The 15,919-nt window shown below is 48.7% G+C and overlaps 1 protein-coding gene across 16 annotated transcripts in view; it reads right to left on the reverse strand.

The window, feature by feature from the left end:
- Nucleotides 1-4,156: 4,156 nt before the first annotated feature.
- The window catches only part of TCF7L2 (transcription factor 7-like 2 (T-cell specific, HMG-box)), a 186,705-nt gene continuing 174,942 nt past the window's right edge, over nucleotides 4,157-15,919 (reverse strand). For 7 of the 16 annotated variants that reach the window (XM_014546376.1, XM_014546375.1, XM_014546371.1 and 4 more), the window contains 4 exons: nucleotides 13,650-13,698; nucleotides 13,006-13,056; nucleotides 11,691-11,763; nucleotides 4,157-6,300 (listed from right to left, as the gene is read on the reverse strand). In XM_014546376.1, coding sequence (XP_014401862.1) covers nucleotides 5,877-6,300; nucleotides 11,691-11,763; nucleotides 13,006-13,056; nucleotides 13,650-13,698 — 597 coding nt within the window. In that variant the 3' untranslated portion in view covers nucleotides 4,157-5,876. Of the gene's footprint in view, nucleotides 6,301-10,962; nucleotides 11,036-11,690; nucleotides 11,764-13,005; nucleotides 13,057-13,649; nucleotides 13,699-15,919 lie in introns of all 16 variants that reach the window. The other 9 variants (XM_014546385.1, XM_014546384.1, XM_014546383.1 and 6 more) reach the window with 4 other exon arrangements.

Consider the following 15,919-nt stretch of genomic DNA (forward strand, 5'->3'; position numbering starts at 1 on the left):
GGGGTGGGGGTGGGGGTGAGGGGGGGGGTGGACGGAGACCATGCTGACTTCCCCTGGACCCTAGTGTCAGTGCTGAGCACAGTCCCTGGTGCAAATGTGTCAGAGAAATCGATGATGAATGGATGCATGAGTAATCAACCAATCAACCAGTCAATCAACGTGCCTACTCAGAGCTCCTATCAAGTGTTCTCGCACAGTGCCAACTTCAGGAAGCCACACGCTCCAGAGCCAGAGTTCACCCGCACGGCCCCCAGGGCCATGCCAGGATTCCTGCAGGCCCCGGGCATCGCCACGTGCCAGGAAGGCTGGGCCTGCTCTGAAGTGAGAGCTGAGGCAGCTGACACCAGATGGGACTCCTTTACAAAATCAAGCCTAAGGCCCTGCTTATCAGTAATTCCCGCTCGCAAGAGACGTTTAGGCTGTTCCTTCATTTCTTTCCAAAGGGCCTTAATTAAGAACACATTTATGCGCCACAAAAAAGCACCCCAGCCAGAGCTGCAGCTCCCCAAAAGGTGGAAGAAACTGCCATAGGGCCAGGAAGTTTCAGGTAAGATGAATGCCTGTAGATGAGTCCCACAATCCCGGGCCAGGGTCCCTTGACAATGAGGATGTGTCGAGATCTCTGTGGTTCTCTTCTCTAACCTGAGTTTCAAGAGCAGGACTAGTCCAAAGAGAAATGAGGAAAACACAGTTGTGACCAGCCTGCTGCTTTTATGATAATAATAATAAACACTTTTAGTATTTGCTATTCCAGGTCTCTGCATTCTAGCCCTCCTAAGAATCTCTCAGAACGAAGACTCTGTCGCCACTTGCTAGCTAAAGACAGAGGCTCAGAGAGATGAAGGAATCGCCCAAGGACAGAGGATTCTCCAAGCTCAGGTGCACTGCATTGCTCCCAGGTGCTTCCTCTCATCAAATCCTGGCTCGGATGAACGCTCCTCCTGACCCTATGCATCCAAATCACAATACAAGTGCACCTGCTATTATCCAAAATGCAAAACCACCTACTATAGTCATCACTTTCGCACAGCCTTTTCCAAAACCACCCACCCACGGCCCATTCTGGAGGGTCCTGTGCCAAGGCTGCACCTGTCCCAGAATTGGCAAACGCTTCTGCCGTGGGCTGAAAGGCGGCTCCCTAAAATACATGCCCACATCCTGATCCTAGAACCGGTATTATTTCATATGGCCAAATATGTGATTAAGTTAATGACCTTGGAGATAGTGGCTTGTCCGGGGTTCTCGAGGTGGGCTCCAAATACAATCACATGTATCCTTATGAGAGGGACTTTGGGGACAGATACAGAGAAGGCAGTGATGTGACATTAGAGGTATGGATTTGAGTGACCTGGCTAAAAGATGAGGCACACCCAGAATTGCAGGCAGACACCAGAAGCTAGAAGAGACATGGAACAAATGAGGTTCTAGACGTCTGGAGGGAGGACGCATCTGCTTCCGGACTTTGGCTCCTGGCTAAAATGAGGCACACCCAGAATTGCAGGCAGACACCAGAAGCTAGAAGAGACATGGAACAAATGAGGTTCTAGACGTCTGGAGGGAGGACGCATCTGCTTCCGGACTTTGGCTCCAGAACTGTGACAGCTGCTGATGGAAACCACCCAGTTTGTGTTAATTTGTTACAGCAGCCCCAGGAAACTAATATTCTCTCTGAACAGGCAAATTGACTTGGTCAGGCCCCATCATGTGGCAGTAATGTGTGGTTCGGAGACTGAGAGTTACGGCTCCTACATGTTGTCTCGGGGTTTCTCAGTACCCCAGACCCCACAGACCCATTTTTCATGGGTGCAACAGGGAGCTGCTTGGTTTAAAACAAACTCTTGAAGCTTTAGAAACCACACTGATGGACACAGGGGTGCTGAAGGGCAAGGGCTTGGGCTGCCATTTGGGAGACTGGAACCTGGTCTGCCGACAATGAGACGAGCTGGGGGGAGGAGGGAGGTCCATATTAGGGTTAAAGAAGGTCCCTAAGGTATATTGGATGTTGGCGGGAGGGCAGAAAGCATGTGACTAGGTGGTCTACGGGGTCTTGGTAACAAGGGCACTGAGTTACATTCCAGCATGGCTGAAAGGATTATGGAAGTGACTGACACCTTGGAAGTCCCGAGAACACAAAATTTGAAAGCATTATGGGAAATTTCCATTCCCTTCTTCCCAAAATACAGGTGTAGAGTTGGCCAACTTTGTTCATTCCTTCCTTCAACAAATATATATGGAGCACCCCCTATGCGCACGGCTCTGAACCAGGACCCTAGTACAGGGCAGTGAACACAGAAGCCACAGCCCTGTCCTGGAGGGCTCTCTGAGCAACGGTTCCCAACCACAAGCACTTTTGTCCCCCAGGGGCCACCCGGCAATGTCTAGACATTTCTGGGTGTCATGACTAGTGGAGGAGGAGGGCATCTAGTGGGGAGAGGCCAGGGATACTAACACCCTACAATGCGTAGACAGTCCCCCACCACTAAGAATTCTGTGTGCAAAATGCCAACAGCACGGAGTGGTGCCACATGACAGGACAGTGGGGGAGAGTTTAAAGGGAGGGGACAGCAGAAAGCCGTGGAGCATACTGGGGAGACGTCACCCACCCTTGTCTACGGCGCTGTCTCTGCTGAGGCCTGAGGATGCGAGGAGTGTCCAGGTAGGAAGCGGGGAGCAGGCGCAGGAGCAGAGCCGATCCTTCCCGGCAGAGGAGACGGCATCTTCGAAAGTGGAAAAGGAAAACGCTTTGAGGAAGCGGACCTCTCCTCCATCCGGCTAGAGAGGGAGTGAGTGCAGGACGGAGGAGGGGCGCCAGGCGAAGCTCAGGCCTGCCTCATCGTGGTTGGAGGACCACGCTGATTATGCAGGAGGCACACCTGTGTCAAGAGCACAGGCTTGGAGTCCGAGGTGACTTTAAATCCCAGCTCCACCACCCTTCATGCTCCGAGACCTTGGACAAGACACAAACCCTGAGTGTCTAAACCGGGTTTCAGAGCATAGAGCAGAAGGTGGAGGGAGAATAACACCCCCTCAGGTGTGGGGCTGGAAGGAGCGAACTCACAGGGGCAGCTCCCACACCACATGCTGCTGCAAATATTGTTCTCACCTGTGTTATCGAAGGTCACTCGGGGGTCAGTGTGCGAACTAAATTGGGGCAGGACCCCAGAATCACTCCTTCCTGAAAATACAGAGCTAAAAGCAAAACCAAAATACCGCGATTTCACAAAACCAGAACTAGTGGGCGGAGAGCAGAGCTCCGGACCGACTGTAAGATCCTGATGACAACACTGTGTGACCGTGCCTGACCACAGCGGCGACACGGGCAGCTTGATGGCCCAGAAGTCACTCCTCTGAAGGTTTGCTGGTTCTAGAAGTGAGCACCATCGACATCGTCCCTCCTAGTCAGCCTGAGAGTGATCACCACAGAAACCTGAGGCCAGTAATTCTCAACCTTGGCTGCACATTAGAATCACCTGGGAATCTTTTTAGAATCCTGATTTCTGGGCCTCATTCCACCCAGAAATCAGGATTTTAAAATTTCTGGGCGGAATGAAGCCCAGAAATCAGGATTTTAAAAAGATTCCCAGGTGATTCTAATGTGCAGCCAAGGTTGAGAACCACTGCCTTAGGCAGATCTTCACCGTGGTCCATTGGCGATGGTAACGACCTTGCACCCTGACCAGGGCAGACAAAGAACTTGGGTTTCGCAGATTCCTCTGCACAAACCTTAGGTAAACCATCTCAATCCAACTTTCTCGACAATCGCTCACTGCCCGAAAAAGGGCTTCGAGTTGACCCCTGGCACCCCTGCCTGCACGCAACTCATGGAAAGAACTTAGGATACATTCCCATCAATGGTCCTTAAAGGGGACGGATGTAAAATGATACCGTGAGTGAGAGACAACTGGGCTGTAGAGGAGCGACTGTTTCACAGCCAGAGGGTGACATGTGGTCTGTAACTGTGCTTGGCTTTCAGAAATGAACTTACGGTGACAGAACATGCCAAACAGGGAGGGGAGAATCAAACCCTCGAAAGGGTTCGAGACCACGTCTTGGTACCTGAGTCACCACCCACCACCCCTACCAGCCCCGGGACCTCAGGTTCCAGCAGGCAGATCCGGTTTCCCCAGAGATATGCAAATCACAGACACACGTGACCAGCCTTCATCTGCACACACTAAGTTGCTTTTATTAACCCAGCACGGCATGCTACAGATACTGTACAGCATGAACATTTATTCATTACAAAAATGGCTTCCAAACCATTAGAAATGAAATTGGAATAAGAGCATAAAACGGAACAGTAACATCACAACTGTTAGGAAACATTCAAAGTATTCACACACAAAAAAATGTTATCGTTAGCATCTTAATAAACCAGAGAAAAATCGGAGACAGTTTTACAATCGCTTCATGTCAACTACAATGGCACTGTGAATGAACAGGTTTCAGCTTTATACAGCATTTTGCAACATCAACATGCCTAGGTTTTGTTTATTTTTAAAGTTCGCTACCTACTCGTATGTCGTACGGGTACATAGAAGTGGTAGCTGGTTTCTCCTTTAAGAGTAATCTAATATACAGAATTTTGGCCCTTAAGGGTTTATACCTCTTCATTTAAAATGCTTTTCTGGACAATCTGCTACCAAACACATCTTGTTATAGGTGACATTAAAACTACACACAGATCTACCTATGTAACATCACAGCAAAACATGGTGAACGGAAATTACAGCATTGAAAAGAGGGAGAAAGCTAAAGTCACTGAGAATTTTGGCACATAAAGTTCCGCAGTCAGTCCACATCCTCGGGGTGCAGGGCATTCGACTGTGAGTTCAAAGAGGACACAGGGACGTTCCCGTCGTTGCTCAAACAGCGTCGCTAAAATTCCCTCGCTAATTTTCAAGTCTTGTTTCACATAATGGCTTTTAAAACAACTTTTGTTAATGCTACTGATCCTTTAATGCAACTATTCATGTCCATTTGGCGGCATCTGGGTTTCATACAGAAAAAAAAAAGTCGAAAATGGAAACAAACAAAAAAATATATATACACATTTTATATATAAACTTAAAAACCTTGTACAAATGAGTTGTTATATATAAGATGCTGATGCTAAGGGGGAAAAAAGACTTTACACAGTTTCAAGAAAAAAGGAAAACATATTTTAAAAGGGACGACGTACGGGTTCGACGAGCAATCTCTAAAGCAATAAATACTACTGGTCCAACAGCGCTGTGATGCCATTAAGTGTTGAGTAGCATCCCCTCCCCCCCCAAAAGAACAACACCATGGAACAAGGTATATTAACACATTTTAACCCTTTGTTTCTGTACATTTAAACAATAACAAGTAACATCACAATAAAAGTTGTTTCACACGGAAGAAGAAAAAAAACTCACGGCACTGCATTCGTCGTGCCCTGGTGGTTTAAAAACCAGATGTAAAATGATTGGTTCGCAAGCTCGTATTTAATACAAATAATACAGAACCAACTCCTTCTGGAGGGCTGCTTCCAAATTGCTTCTTTTTTTTTTTTCCTTTTTGCTTTTTAATCAGTCTTTTAAAACTAAGCTATCCCAACTACATAACAGTTATGTATATATATATATATTTTTAAACGCTACAAAGACTTTAAACAGCTGTTGATAAAAATTTTGGTAGAATCATGAGGTTCTTCTCTCATCTACATATTTAAAAGGAGACACTGAAATAAGAATGGGTCAAATATTGACCAATGAACTCGATAAACATTAACTAATGTAGCCACGTGGCACAAAATTAAGAGTACAAAACAAAACCTTCCAAAAAGGGGGGAGGAAATGAAGAAAAGCAAAATGAAACACTACACAAAACAAGCGGGGCTCACGAAGCTAAAGCTATTCTAAAGACTTGGTTACCAGGGAGAGCGGCTGGGGCTGGGTCCCGGCCAGAGAGCTGTGGGAATGTAAGGAAGATGTCGACGGCTGTGCAATAGATGACGAGGGCAGGATGGGCGGCTGCAAAGCGGCGGGAGGCAGGTCCAGGGCCCCGTTGGGACAGAGGGCAGGGGCCTTGCCATGGGCGGCCTCGGCAAGCAGGAGGGCGGGCGGCGGAGGCATCATGGACAGGTGGGCCAGGGGGTCGGGCTTCAGGGACAGCGAGAGAGGCTGCGTCTGCTCAGTCTGCGACTTGGCGTCTTGGGGAGGGGAGCCTAGCAGGTTGGGGGAGGGAGGAGGCGAGTCTAGTAAGCTTCCATCTGAAGAGGGTGGACTGAGGCAGCTGCCTTCACCTTGTATGTAGCGAACGCACTTTTTTTTTCTCCTAGAAACAGGGGAGAGAGGTTCTGTGAATAACGGGCAGAGGTGCCAAGGGAGAGAGTCACCTAGCGGATGCCCCACGGAGGCGGCACGCCCGTGGCCAGAGTGCTATTAAAGTTCCACGAGGTGCCGTGCCCACGTAACTACTGCCCACATATCAGTCTGCTCTGGTGAACAAAATATATTTAATTGTATGGAATTCCCTACCTACCTGCTGCCCCTACCCCCACTCAACACCCATGACCCACCCCTGCCCAAATGTCTGAGCAAACTACTGGATGCCACCTGTAGCTGGTGGCATCGATTTGCTAGAAAATGAGATGAACGAATAAATTATCATTTCTCTTTGGGCTTAAGCATTCCCTCACTCTCCCATCAGACCTTCCATCCCCACCCCCTTCCCTCTCCCACCCCCCTATAGTGTGTGAGTGTGTGTGTGTGTGTGTACAGAGAAAGACAGAGCCCCTTCCCAGGTGCCTCACATGAATATGAAACTCTCAAAATGCTGACTACTGAGCCCATAGAGCTGAAGGCAGCACTAGCAAGAGGCTTAAAGTTCTCAACACACCACCACCACCACCACCACCACCACCACCACCACTACCACCACCACCACCAGGCTGCTGGGCCCAGAGAGCTGTCGGGCTTGTCTGTTAAGAACCACACCAAATCAAGAGAGGTCAGAATCAGGTGAGAGGAGGGGGAAACAAAAAGAAAACAAAATAAAATAAGATAAAATAAATAAAATAAAAAACGGAAAATAAAGAAACAAAAACAAAAACAAAAAAACACCAAAAACAGGTAGAAGAGGATCAACAAAGGTGGAGAAGGGGGAAGAATAAGAAAAACAGAAAATGATCCAAAGGAACAAGAATAACTGGTTGTATGGCCTGCAGGTTGTGGATTAAATTATGATTCAGACTTGATTTTTTTTTTTAAGATTTGGGGTCTTCCCCTCCCTCACCCCAGAATGAGAAGGCTGGAAGGAGAGAGTGAGGATGGCATGGAGGGGCGCCCCGAGGCCGTTAGCTGGAGGGTGCAGCAGGTCACAAGGAAGTGAGACAAGAAGAAGTGCCAGGGGTCGGTCCCAGCATGGACCTTCTGGGTCTGGGTTGTCCCGATTGGTGTTTAAACCACGGAGGCTAATTTTTTTGCTTGCCCTGCACCAAAACCAGAATCTCCCTTTCCTACTTCCTGTTTATGTAAGGGGTCGGAATGAGAATTTCAGAGCCTCTCATGCTTATCATCGAAGGTTGGGGAAATCAATTCAAGAAACTGAGCCTGTGACCTCTACGCTTCTCCTACTGTGAACCCCAGTCTGATGGGCTAATACTGGGTAGCAAAGGTGGCCCTGAGATCAACCCCCATCATGCTATCAAAAACAATGCAGATGCAGGGGGGGAGCTGATCTAAGGAGAACCTAGTCAGGTAGCACCGACTGTAGGGCTGGGAACACTCCATCCGCAAACAAGTATGAGCGCCGGCTGGCTTTCCGTGCTGGAAAGCAACTAGGCTGCTGCCTGGCTGAGGCAACCACTGTCAGATGTCACTGGCCATCGAAAGGAAGGGGGAGTGATGAGTTCCTCCTTGGGCCTGAGCGCAGGCTGTCTGATCATGCCCCTGTGTGTGGGGGTGTGGACTCAGCAAGATGGCAGGAGGAGGGATGGGAGGTGGGGTAGGGAGGATAGGAGGGACATGCTTGGTCTTCCCTGCCTCCCAGAGGCCAAGGCCCTGGGCAGGGGGCCTCAGGGTCTACCCACTCCTCTCTGGTGGAAGGAACTCTGGGGGGGGTGGGGGACAGTCCCCCTCATCACCTTCAAATTGACACGGTTCCTTTCTCTCCTCTGGGATAGACTGAAATAGAGGGTGGGTTCTACTTCCATCCCAGAAGCCCAAGATCAATACATAAGCCTATCAATCAGAGCTTTAACCACCTCCGCCTGCAGATCAAAACATGCTCAAAACACTAAGATGTCCATGCATTTTAAAATGGGAGAGGGGAGGAGGTGTGGGTAGGAGGGCATAAGCAACATGGAGAAAGCAACAGGGAGAAATGAGAGAGAGAAGAAAGGGGGAAAACAACAGGAAATAAGGACATCAGGCAGCATTCCATGCTATATTAGGGCAGAAGGAAAAGATGGGAAAAGCAACTTGGTGGGCTCAAAACAGAATCTTGTTAAAAATGTGCTCAAATGTCAAATAACATGAGAAACAGCCCTGTGTAGGGAGCGAGGAGCCGTGACCGGCTAGAGCTAGGAGCGGTTCTGGTGCTCCCCGGCCCTCCCGCCCTCCCTGTGCCACGGGGGTTTCCGTGCGTGATGTGGGGATTCGCGGGCACATGAAGACTACGAATGGCGGAGTATTCTCCTAGGAGGTGGCTGAGCAAATGGCAGTGAGCACACACACTTCTGACGGGCCGGGAAAATGCCTCGTTTTGCAACTTCTCTTTTTTAAAAAACACATTTTGTCCTAGTGATTTAGCATCAAGCCAGATCCTGGGAAAAGTTGAGGAAAAAAGGGACAAAACCCCTCCTCGTACCCTCCCCGCCTCCATCTCTAATCAAGGAGTGGCCTCTTAAAAATCCATTTTTAGCTTCTTATTGGGTTGACTGGGAGAGAAAGAATTCTTCCTGATCCCAGTTTGGAGTTACACCCTAAAAGGAGCAGGAATGTATCTGCTAACAGCTTTTAGGGTACGAACACTGCCCCCCACAGAGGATAGTGGCCACTAGGACCCACCGACAGTGCTGAGGCGGGAGGGACCCCAGGAATGACGAGGACCCCTCGGCACCCACAGCCAGGCCGCCACACCGACAGCTGGCCCCTCGAAGCTGCAGGTGAGGAAATCACGTTTACGAAGCAGCTACCAAGGTCTTCGGCTGTTTTTGTTTTCGGTAAAAATGTCATGAAAATTCTAGTCTCTGAGGAATTTTCATGGCTTTAGGTAAGGGCTGTCTGTGTCTAGGAAGGGGTTGTCCGTCCCGTCGAAGTTAGTGATGAACTTTCACCCATAATAAAAAAAAGGGCCAAGTCTACCTCGCAGTCGCTGCTTCCCAAACAAAACAGGGATTCACGGACCACGGCTCGCCTCCCCAAGTAAAATGCACAAACCAGGCGACAGTCCACCTGGCGAGGTGTGCGTGTGGTGCGGCCATACTTTCTATGGTCAGGAACCCTCTCTCCAAGTGCACCCTGTGGTTAGCTCATCCTTGGCCATGACCATGGTGGGTGCCTCGGAACAGGGTTCCCCAGCCAGTGATCTTCCTACTGGGCCCCACAAATTCCCAGCCTGGATAGTTAGGGGAAGCAGGGCCCCTGTCTTCCGGGCTGGCCCTAATTAAATACTAACATCTTCCATCAACCCCATCAGGAAACCCTTTTCTGTTGCACAGAGAAGACTGTGGGAAGGACATCTGTCACCTCCGTGAACACTGCCATCTCGCAGAATGGCTGAATCACCCCCTCTCCTGGTGGGCCTCCGCCCGAGGCCCCCCCATCCTCACTCACTGGGCGGAGAGTCGCCTGGGGACTTCCCTCTCCATCAACTCTCAAGCCCTCTCTCCCCTAAAGGTGTTGTCAACGCCAGGCACTGCCCCAGTCTCTCGCTGGGAAGGCATCGGGAGGGGAGGAGACACGGAGTCGTGGGCATGCACGTAATGGGATGGACATCTATCTAACGTCTAGACACGGAACAAATGGCAAAGGCATGGAGGAGAGGGACACGTGACAGGGGAGGCACTACAAACAGAAAGGCGTGTTTGGGTGTTGAGATACCTACCATCATAATATTCCAAATTCAAAGACTGCTTGTATCAGAACAAAGAAACAACAAATTTAACCAAGGTGGTCATTGAAGGAAAGGAAAGGAGACAGGCACTAGTCGGTATCCCTCCACCAAGAAGGAAGTACCTATCCCGTCCCTGAGGTTACAGGTTGGATGGGAGCCTGTGGGTGGAACCCGGGGTTGAATCGGGACGCTTCTGATTCCTTTTGGAACCAACGTGTGCTCTCTCTCTCCCTCTCTCTCTCTCTAATAGAGATGTGTGTGTTGTTCGCCCCGCAGGCCAGCAGCACCAGAGCGTGGGCCTGTGGGGCTCCCTCGTGCAGCCCTGTTAGCTGGTGCCTGCCGATCAATGCCACGCTTCTTTGCAGCACTGTAAAACAATGTCAGCTAGCCAAGCTCCTCTGCACACAGATGTGGGTTTTTAACATAAAACAAAACAACAAAACCAAACCAAAAAAAAAAAAAGCCTGCCCCAGAGCACATCTCCAAGTGCCCCGACTCCGAGTGCTCGGAAATGCTACTGCTGCCAATTCCAGCTCCCTCTGCACCCGGCGTTCAGGCCACGGGAGCATTCCCGGGCTGGGCAGGTTCCAGGAGGCTGGCTTTCAGAGCAAAAGGGCAAGTGCCTGTCCTGGTCTGTTGGGGTTGCTGTCTAGGCCCTACCACCGGGGTCATGTGTTATTTGGAAGAGGATGGGGGAAAGAGAGGAAGAGACAGTGGGGAGAGCGTAAAATTAGCAAGGGAATTTGGAAGAGTGAGGATCATTAGTCATTGATGCCAGTGCAAGGTAGACGGGGACGGGGTCCGGATATATTGACACACTAAGGTATCAGAGGACAGAATTGCTTTGATTTTCCCAAAGGCCTCGCAGTGGTCATATACCTGCACGGTTTGCACCATAAAGTCTGTCGGTCAAGCCCGAACAGTGCCCGACACTTCTTTGGAGTATTTGCATCTGTTAGCATAAGGTAAACACAAAAAAACACAACACAATGGTGGGTCGTGCTCAGCTGCGTGTGGACGCTCAGCTACAGCTGACCTGTCTTCCGCATCACCTCGGCTCTACTCACTCCTTCCCTCACCAAGGGCATGAAAGGGAAGGACTTCTATGAGTCAAAAGAAAAAAATAAAATAAAACGATAAAACACACACACATACACACACACACACAAAAGAAAACAACAACCAGAAACCAAAAAAAAAACAAAACAAAAAAAAAAAAACAAGGGGAAAAAAATAAAAACAGAGAGAGAAGAGGAGGGGGAAAGGCGACGTTGTTGGCGTCTACCTAGGCCAGGGTTACGGTGGATGTCCCTGAGCCCCGTCCCGGGCTGTCATGAGCAAGGGGGTTGGCAGGCAACGTTCCCTGGGAGGGGCGTGCTGGGGTTTGCTGTCGCTGACCCGAGGAGGCACAAGTGATGCTGTTTTACAGTGGCATTTTGGCTAGCAGCAGCGGGGGAACAAGCATATCCCTCACAGAGCAGTGTCCCGCGCCCTCGTGTCTCCTAAGATCCACACACAGAGCTACAAAGCGACAGGCCAGAGAGGGGGAAAGGACCGAATAGACCAGCTGCAAACCAGCACAGCGAATCTGGGAAATCTATACACACCTGCAAGGGCCGCACCAGTTATTCTGTTGATCAAGGCCAAAGCGCGCTCGGCATTTCTTAGGAGCGCTCAGGTCTGAATGAGTTCAAGAGAGAAGCGAGCAGAGGAGGAGAACATGGGAGAGAGGGAGAGGGAGAGGGAGAGAGAGAGAGAGAAAGAGAGAGAGAGAGGGGGGGAGGGGAAAAGAGAAAGATACAAATAAGAAAAAAATAAAAATAAAAAAGGGAATAAATCAATGACCTGGTTACTAATTACAAAATATCGACTTTCGATTTTTAACTTTCTTTAATAATAAAAAAAAGGTAAAAAAAAATCACATTCTTATTCAACTTGTGAAATTAGCTGTTGCAAATAAAGCTGCAGTATCCCTTCATTAAGGACTGTCTCAGATTCGGTTCAAGCTGATACAGGGAGGTTAGGTACTAAATACGTAGCTTTCAAATAATACGTTTCCACTTTTGTTTTTTTTTCTCTCAATTTGTTTTTCTTAAAGAAGAAAATAAAGCAAAGGAGGGAATTAAGTTTGTAACATGCTTTTTTCTTCTCAGAGTATAACAGTATAAAAAAAAAAGAAAAATACTGCAAATAAAAACAGAACAAAATGAAATGAAACAGAAAGAAATAAAGAAAGAAAAGGATTGTGGTACTGGGATATTGCAGCTTTTGGAATGTTCATCTTTTCTTTTTAAATCTATGTTCATTAATATTAAGAGAGGAACAGATAAAGGTACACAGGCTATGTAAATGAGCTGTTAGGAGTTAGTGAGAAGCTCATAGCAGCATTTAAGCAGGTACAGTCAGTAAAATGCTAGTGGGCTTGCAAAGTATGAGCAGAAAAGCAAAAGGAAGAAAAAAACTAAAATTTAAAAAAAGCGAAGGAAAAAAATAATCATACTGCAGATGCATGCTTGCATGAGAAAACTTAGTGGGAGCAATGAAAAAAAATGCCATTAGATTAAGGAGGTTTATTACTGAATTCCTTCCATATTTTTTTTAAACCAGTCTCTTTTAAAGAAATACTGCATATTCAATTTGCACAGTTAGTTCAACTCTAGATCACTGTCATTACTGCTTAAACAACTGTTATGGGAAAAATAAATAAACAAAGCAAAAGTTAAATTAAATAAAAAAAAGAAAAAGAAACAACAAAAGCAACTGAAAAAAAATACTCTACTGAAACATACAAAACCGAGTAGATGGTCATTTTAAAGAATGTTCAAATGTCATACGTGTTTAATGTTAATCAAACTATAATGGCAAGAAAAATTAAAAAACAGTTTAAGCAACTATTTTAACGACTCAAAATGACATTAGCACCTGTAATCGGAGGAAGTGAAAGGCAAGGATTTAGGAAACATTCGCTGTGTTCTGAAAAAAAAGAACAAATTATACAAAGCCTTCAAAATGTTTTTGTTGTTCGTAAAAGTCTGGCCTTCTCCAAGGGACCTGAGATTGCCTATGCAGTATTTCTAATTTCTTCTAGAGAATGACAAACCTCCTTAATTTAAGTCGGGTGCAATTTACCACTGTAAAGGCATGCATCGGAACATTCAGGAACAGCCCAGTTAATATCAAACACTCACACACTCCCCTCCTACTCCCCTAGCCCCTCCTCAGCCCTGCTCGGACACATACGGAGTAAGCAGACTGTGTAAACCCGCATAGGCATGCCTACTGCTCTCCAGTTACAGGCTCTATAGTTATTTCCAAACACATTCCACTAGAATTACAATGTGCTTTTCATGCAACAATAAATGTTACTAGCTTTAAAAGGGCAGTCATGAAGCAATTAATTAAAATGCATAAACAAAAAGGCTGGCTAAGATGGGTCCCCCCACAACGTCCTGGCCTTGAGCTTCTACTGCCTCCCTCCCCCCACCACCCACCCCCGCCAAGCCTAACATAACAGAGTGGTCCTGAAGGGTGCCGCTCCTCCCTGCATCCGCATTATTCTAACTTACCATTGGTCTCCCCGGGCTGCTTGTCCCTTTTCCTCTTCTTCTTCTTCCCCTAGACAAACAGATAAAACACAGGGAATTATTTCGAGTAACAGGTGGGAGGAGGGTGTTGGGGCTCCCCTGGAAAGGAGGTGGGAGGAGGGGAGCAGACTGCTTGCTCCTCTCCATCCACACCAGCTACAACCCCCACCTGCTTTAACCCTAATGCCCAAAGGAACTATGTGCTAGCCGGCAGGACGCCTGCCCCACAGGAGAAGAGAAGGAATTGATGGGGTAAAGAAGACCTCTTTCCCACACACCATGTCCCTCCTCAAACCTGACCCGGCGCCCCTGATTCCATAAAAGGATGAGGGAGGGACAGGGGGTGTGGACAAACTGGGCTAGAAGGGCCCATGAGCCTAGCTCCACAACTCAAATGAATGTTGAGATGGCTGTGGGGACACAGAGCCTCCTGTTCATCCGAACCTCTTACCAAGGTCAAAAGGTCCTCATTCTGAATCAAAATTTAAAAGCTGAAGCAGGGGTTTTTCAGAGCTGTAGTGTAAGCCTTGGTTTGAGAGGACAGAAGAGGGGATTTAAAAAGGCGAAACAGAACCAGAAGTCATCTGACTTCCTTCTAAAACTGCTGAGTGGACATTCACAAAGAGGGGACATTGTCGCCATTCCCCCGCTATATCACGATAAAACTCCTAACAGTAACAGCTAATGTTCACTGAGCACAGACTACAGCCAGCCTTAAGTCTAAGCATGCCATGTCTATTGACTCATTTATCCTCACTCAGTCCTAGACCACAGGTACTGTCACCATTCCCATCTTACAGATAAGGAAACTGAGGCACAGAGGGGTTCCGTAACCTTCCTGAGATCACAAAGCCAGTCAATGGGGGGGCCAGGATGGGAACTCAGGGGTCCTGGTTCCACCGCCCTGACCCACTGAGCTATCCTGCCAACATACAGAATGCCGGGCCTCTGAGGAAGGTTTGTGATTGATTATGGGCGACGCCCTGCACGGAGTCGCTCACATCCTCCAACCTGATCCTCCCTGAGACCCTGATGGTGCACGCGTGGCCGTGGGTGTGGGTGGGAACAGGAGGAGTTCTGTAGAGGTGACTGCCTCCTTCCAGACCTGAAACTCCTGCCTCTCCGCATTAGTGCCAGTCCTGTCCAGGGGCTCACTGCCTGGTGGACAGGAAATGTCACCAACAAAAGGCCTGGCCTCGCATCTCCATGTTCTGAATATCTAAAAACTACCTTCGCCTAAAGGTTCCCGTGGCGTGTCGACGTCAAGCTCGGAGGAGAAATGAGCAGTGATGGGCAGAAAACCTGAGCATGCACCAGGGCTGCGAGGAGAAACTCGGGGTGGAGAGGCCACCGAGTTTTGGCTGCTCCCCAGGGCTGACCGCCCACTGTCCTAGAGAAAGCCCCTCTTCCCTCAGATCGTGGGGCCTGTACCACTTGGGGATTTGTCTTGGCCTTCAGTTCAGCGTTTCCATTGGGAACATTTTATGTTCCCTAGACATACAATGGAAGAGAGGGAGGGGAGAAGAAAGGCAGGGAGGGAGGGAGGATGGAAAGAAGGGAGGAGGGGGAGGAGGAAGGGGTTCGTGGGCCTTCTCGGGCCTCAGACGCCGTCTTCATCGTGTGCCTGTCCTACGTAAGGAGCCAAGTGCCGCCTGGCCTCCTTGGGACAGGCAGGAGTTCAGTTCAGTTAGGAGCCTGGGCTGGGCGGTGGCCACAGCACAGGCCCCAGGGCTCCTCAGTCATCTTTAATACGAGGTCCCCCCGCCCCATTTCCGATCTCTCACAAGCTATTCTAAGAGGCAGCTGAAAATGCCACTGCCCATGGGAAGCTGTCCATTTAGGACAGAGACTGAGCTGTCCACGACTGAGGAAACAGCCATTCAGACTAAAGACTTCTAAAGGAAGGGGCGTGAAGAAATGAACGAACACTATTTAGTGAAGAGGGAGGCGGATACCCCATCATCTTTTTTTTTTAAGGCCTAAAATATGGTGGCGAGGGGGAAAAAATGCCAGACGAGCACACGGCCTAGGCGGACATGAACGAACACTATTTAGTGAAGAGGGAGCTGTGTCTCAAGGGAGGCGGATACCCCATCATCTTTTTTTTTAAGGCCTAAAATATGGTGGTGAGGGGGAAAAAATGCCAGACGAGCACACGGCCTAGGCCAGTGGTCGGCAAACCGCGGCTCGCGAGCCACATGTGGCTCTTTGGCCTTTTGAGTGTGGCTCTTCCACAAAATACCACCTGCGGG

Source organism: Myotis brandtii, unplaced genomic scaffold (assembly GCF_000412655.1).
Source record: "Myotis brandtii unplaced genomic scaffold, ASM41265v1 scaffold441, whole genome shotgun sequence".
In the NCBI taxonomy this organism is placed as follows: domain Eukaryota; kingdom Metazoa; phylum Chordata; class Mammalia; order Chiroptera; family Vespertilionidae; genus Myotis; species Myotis brandtii.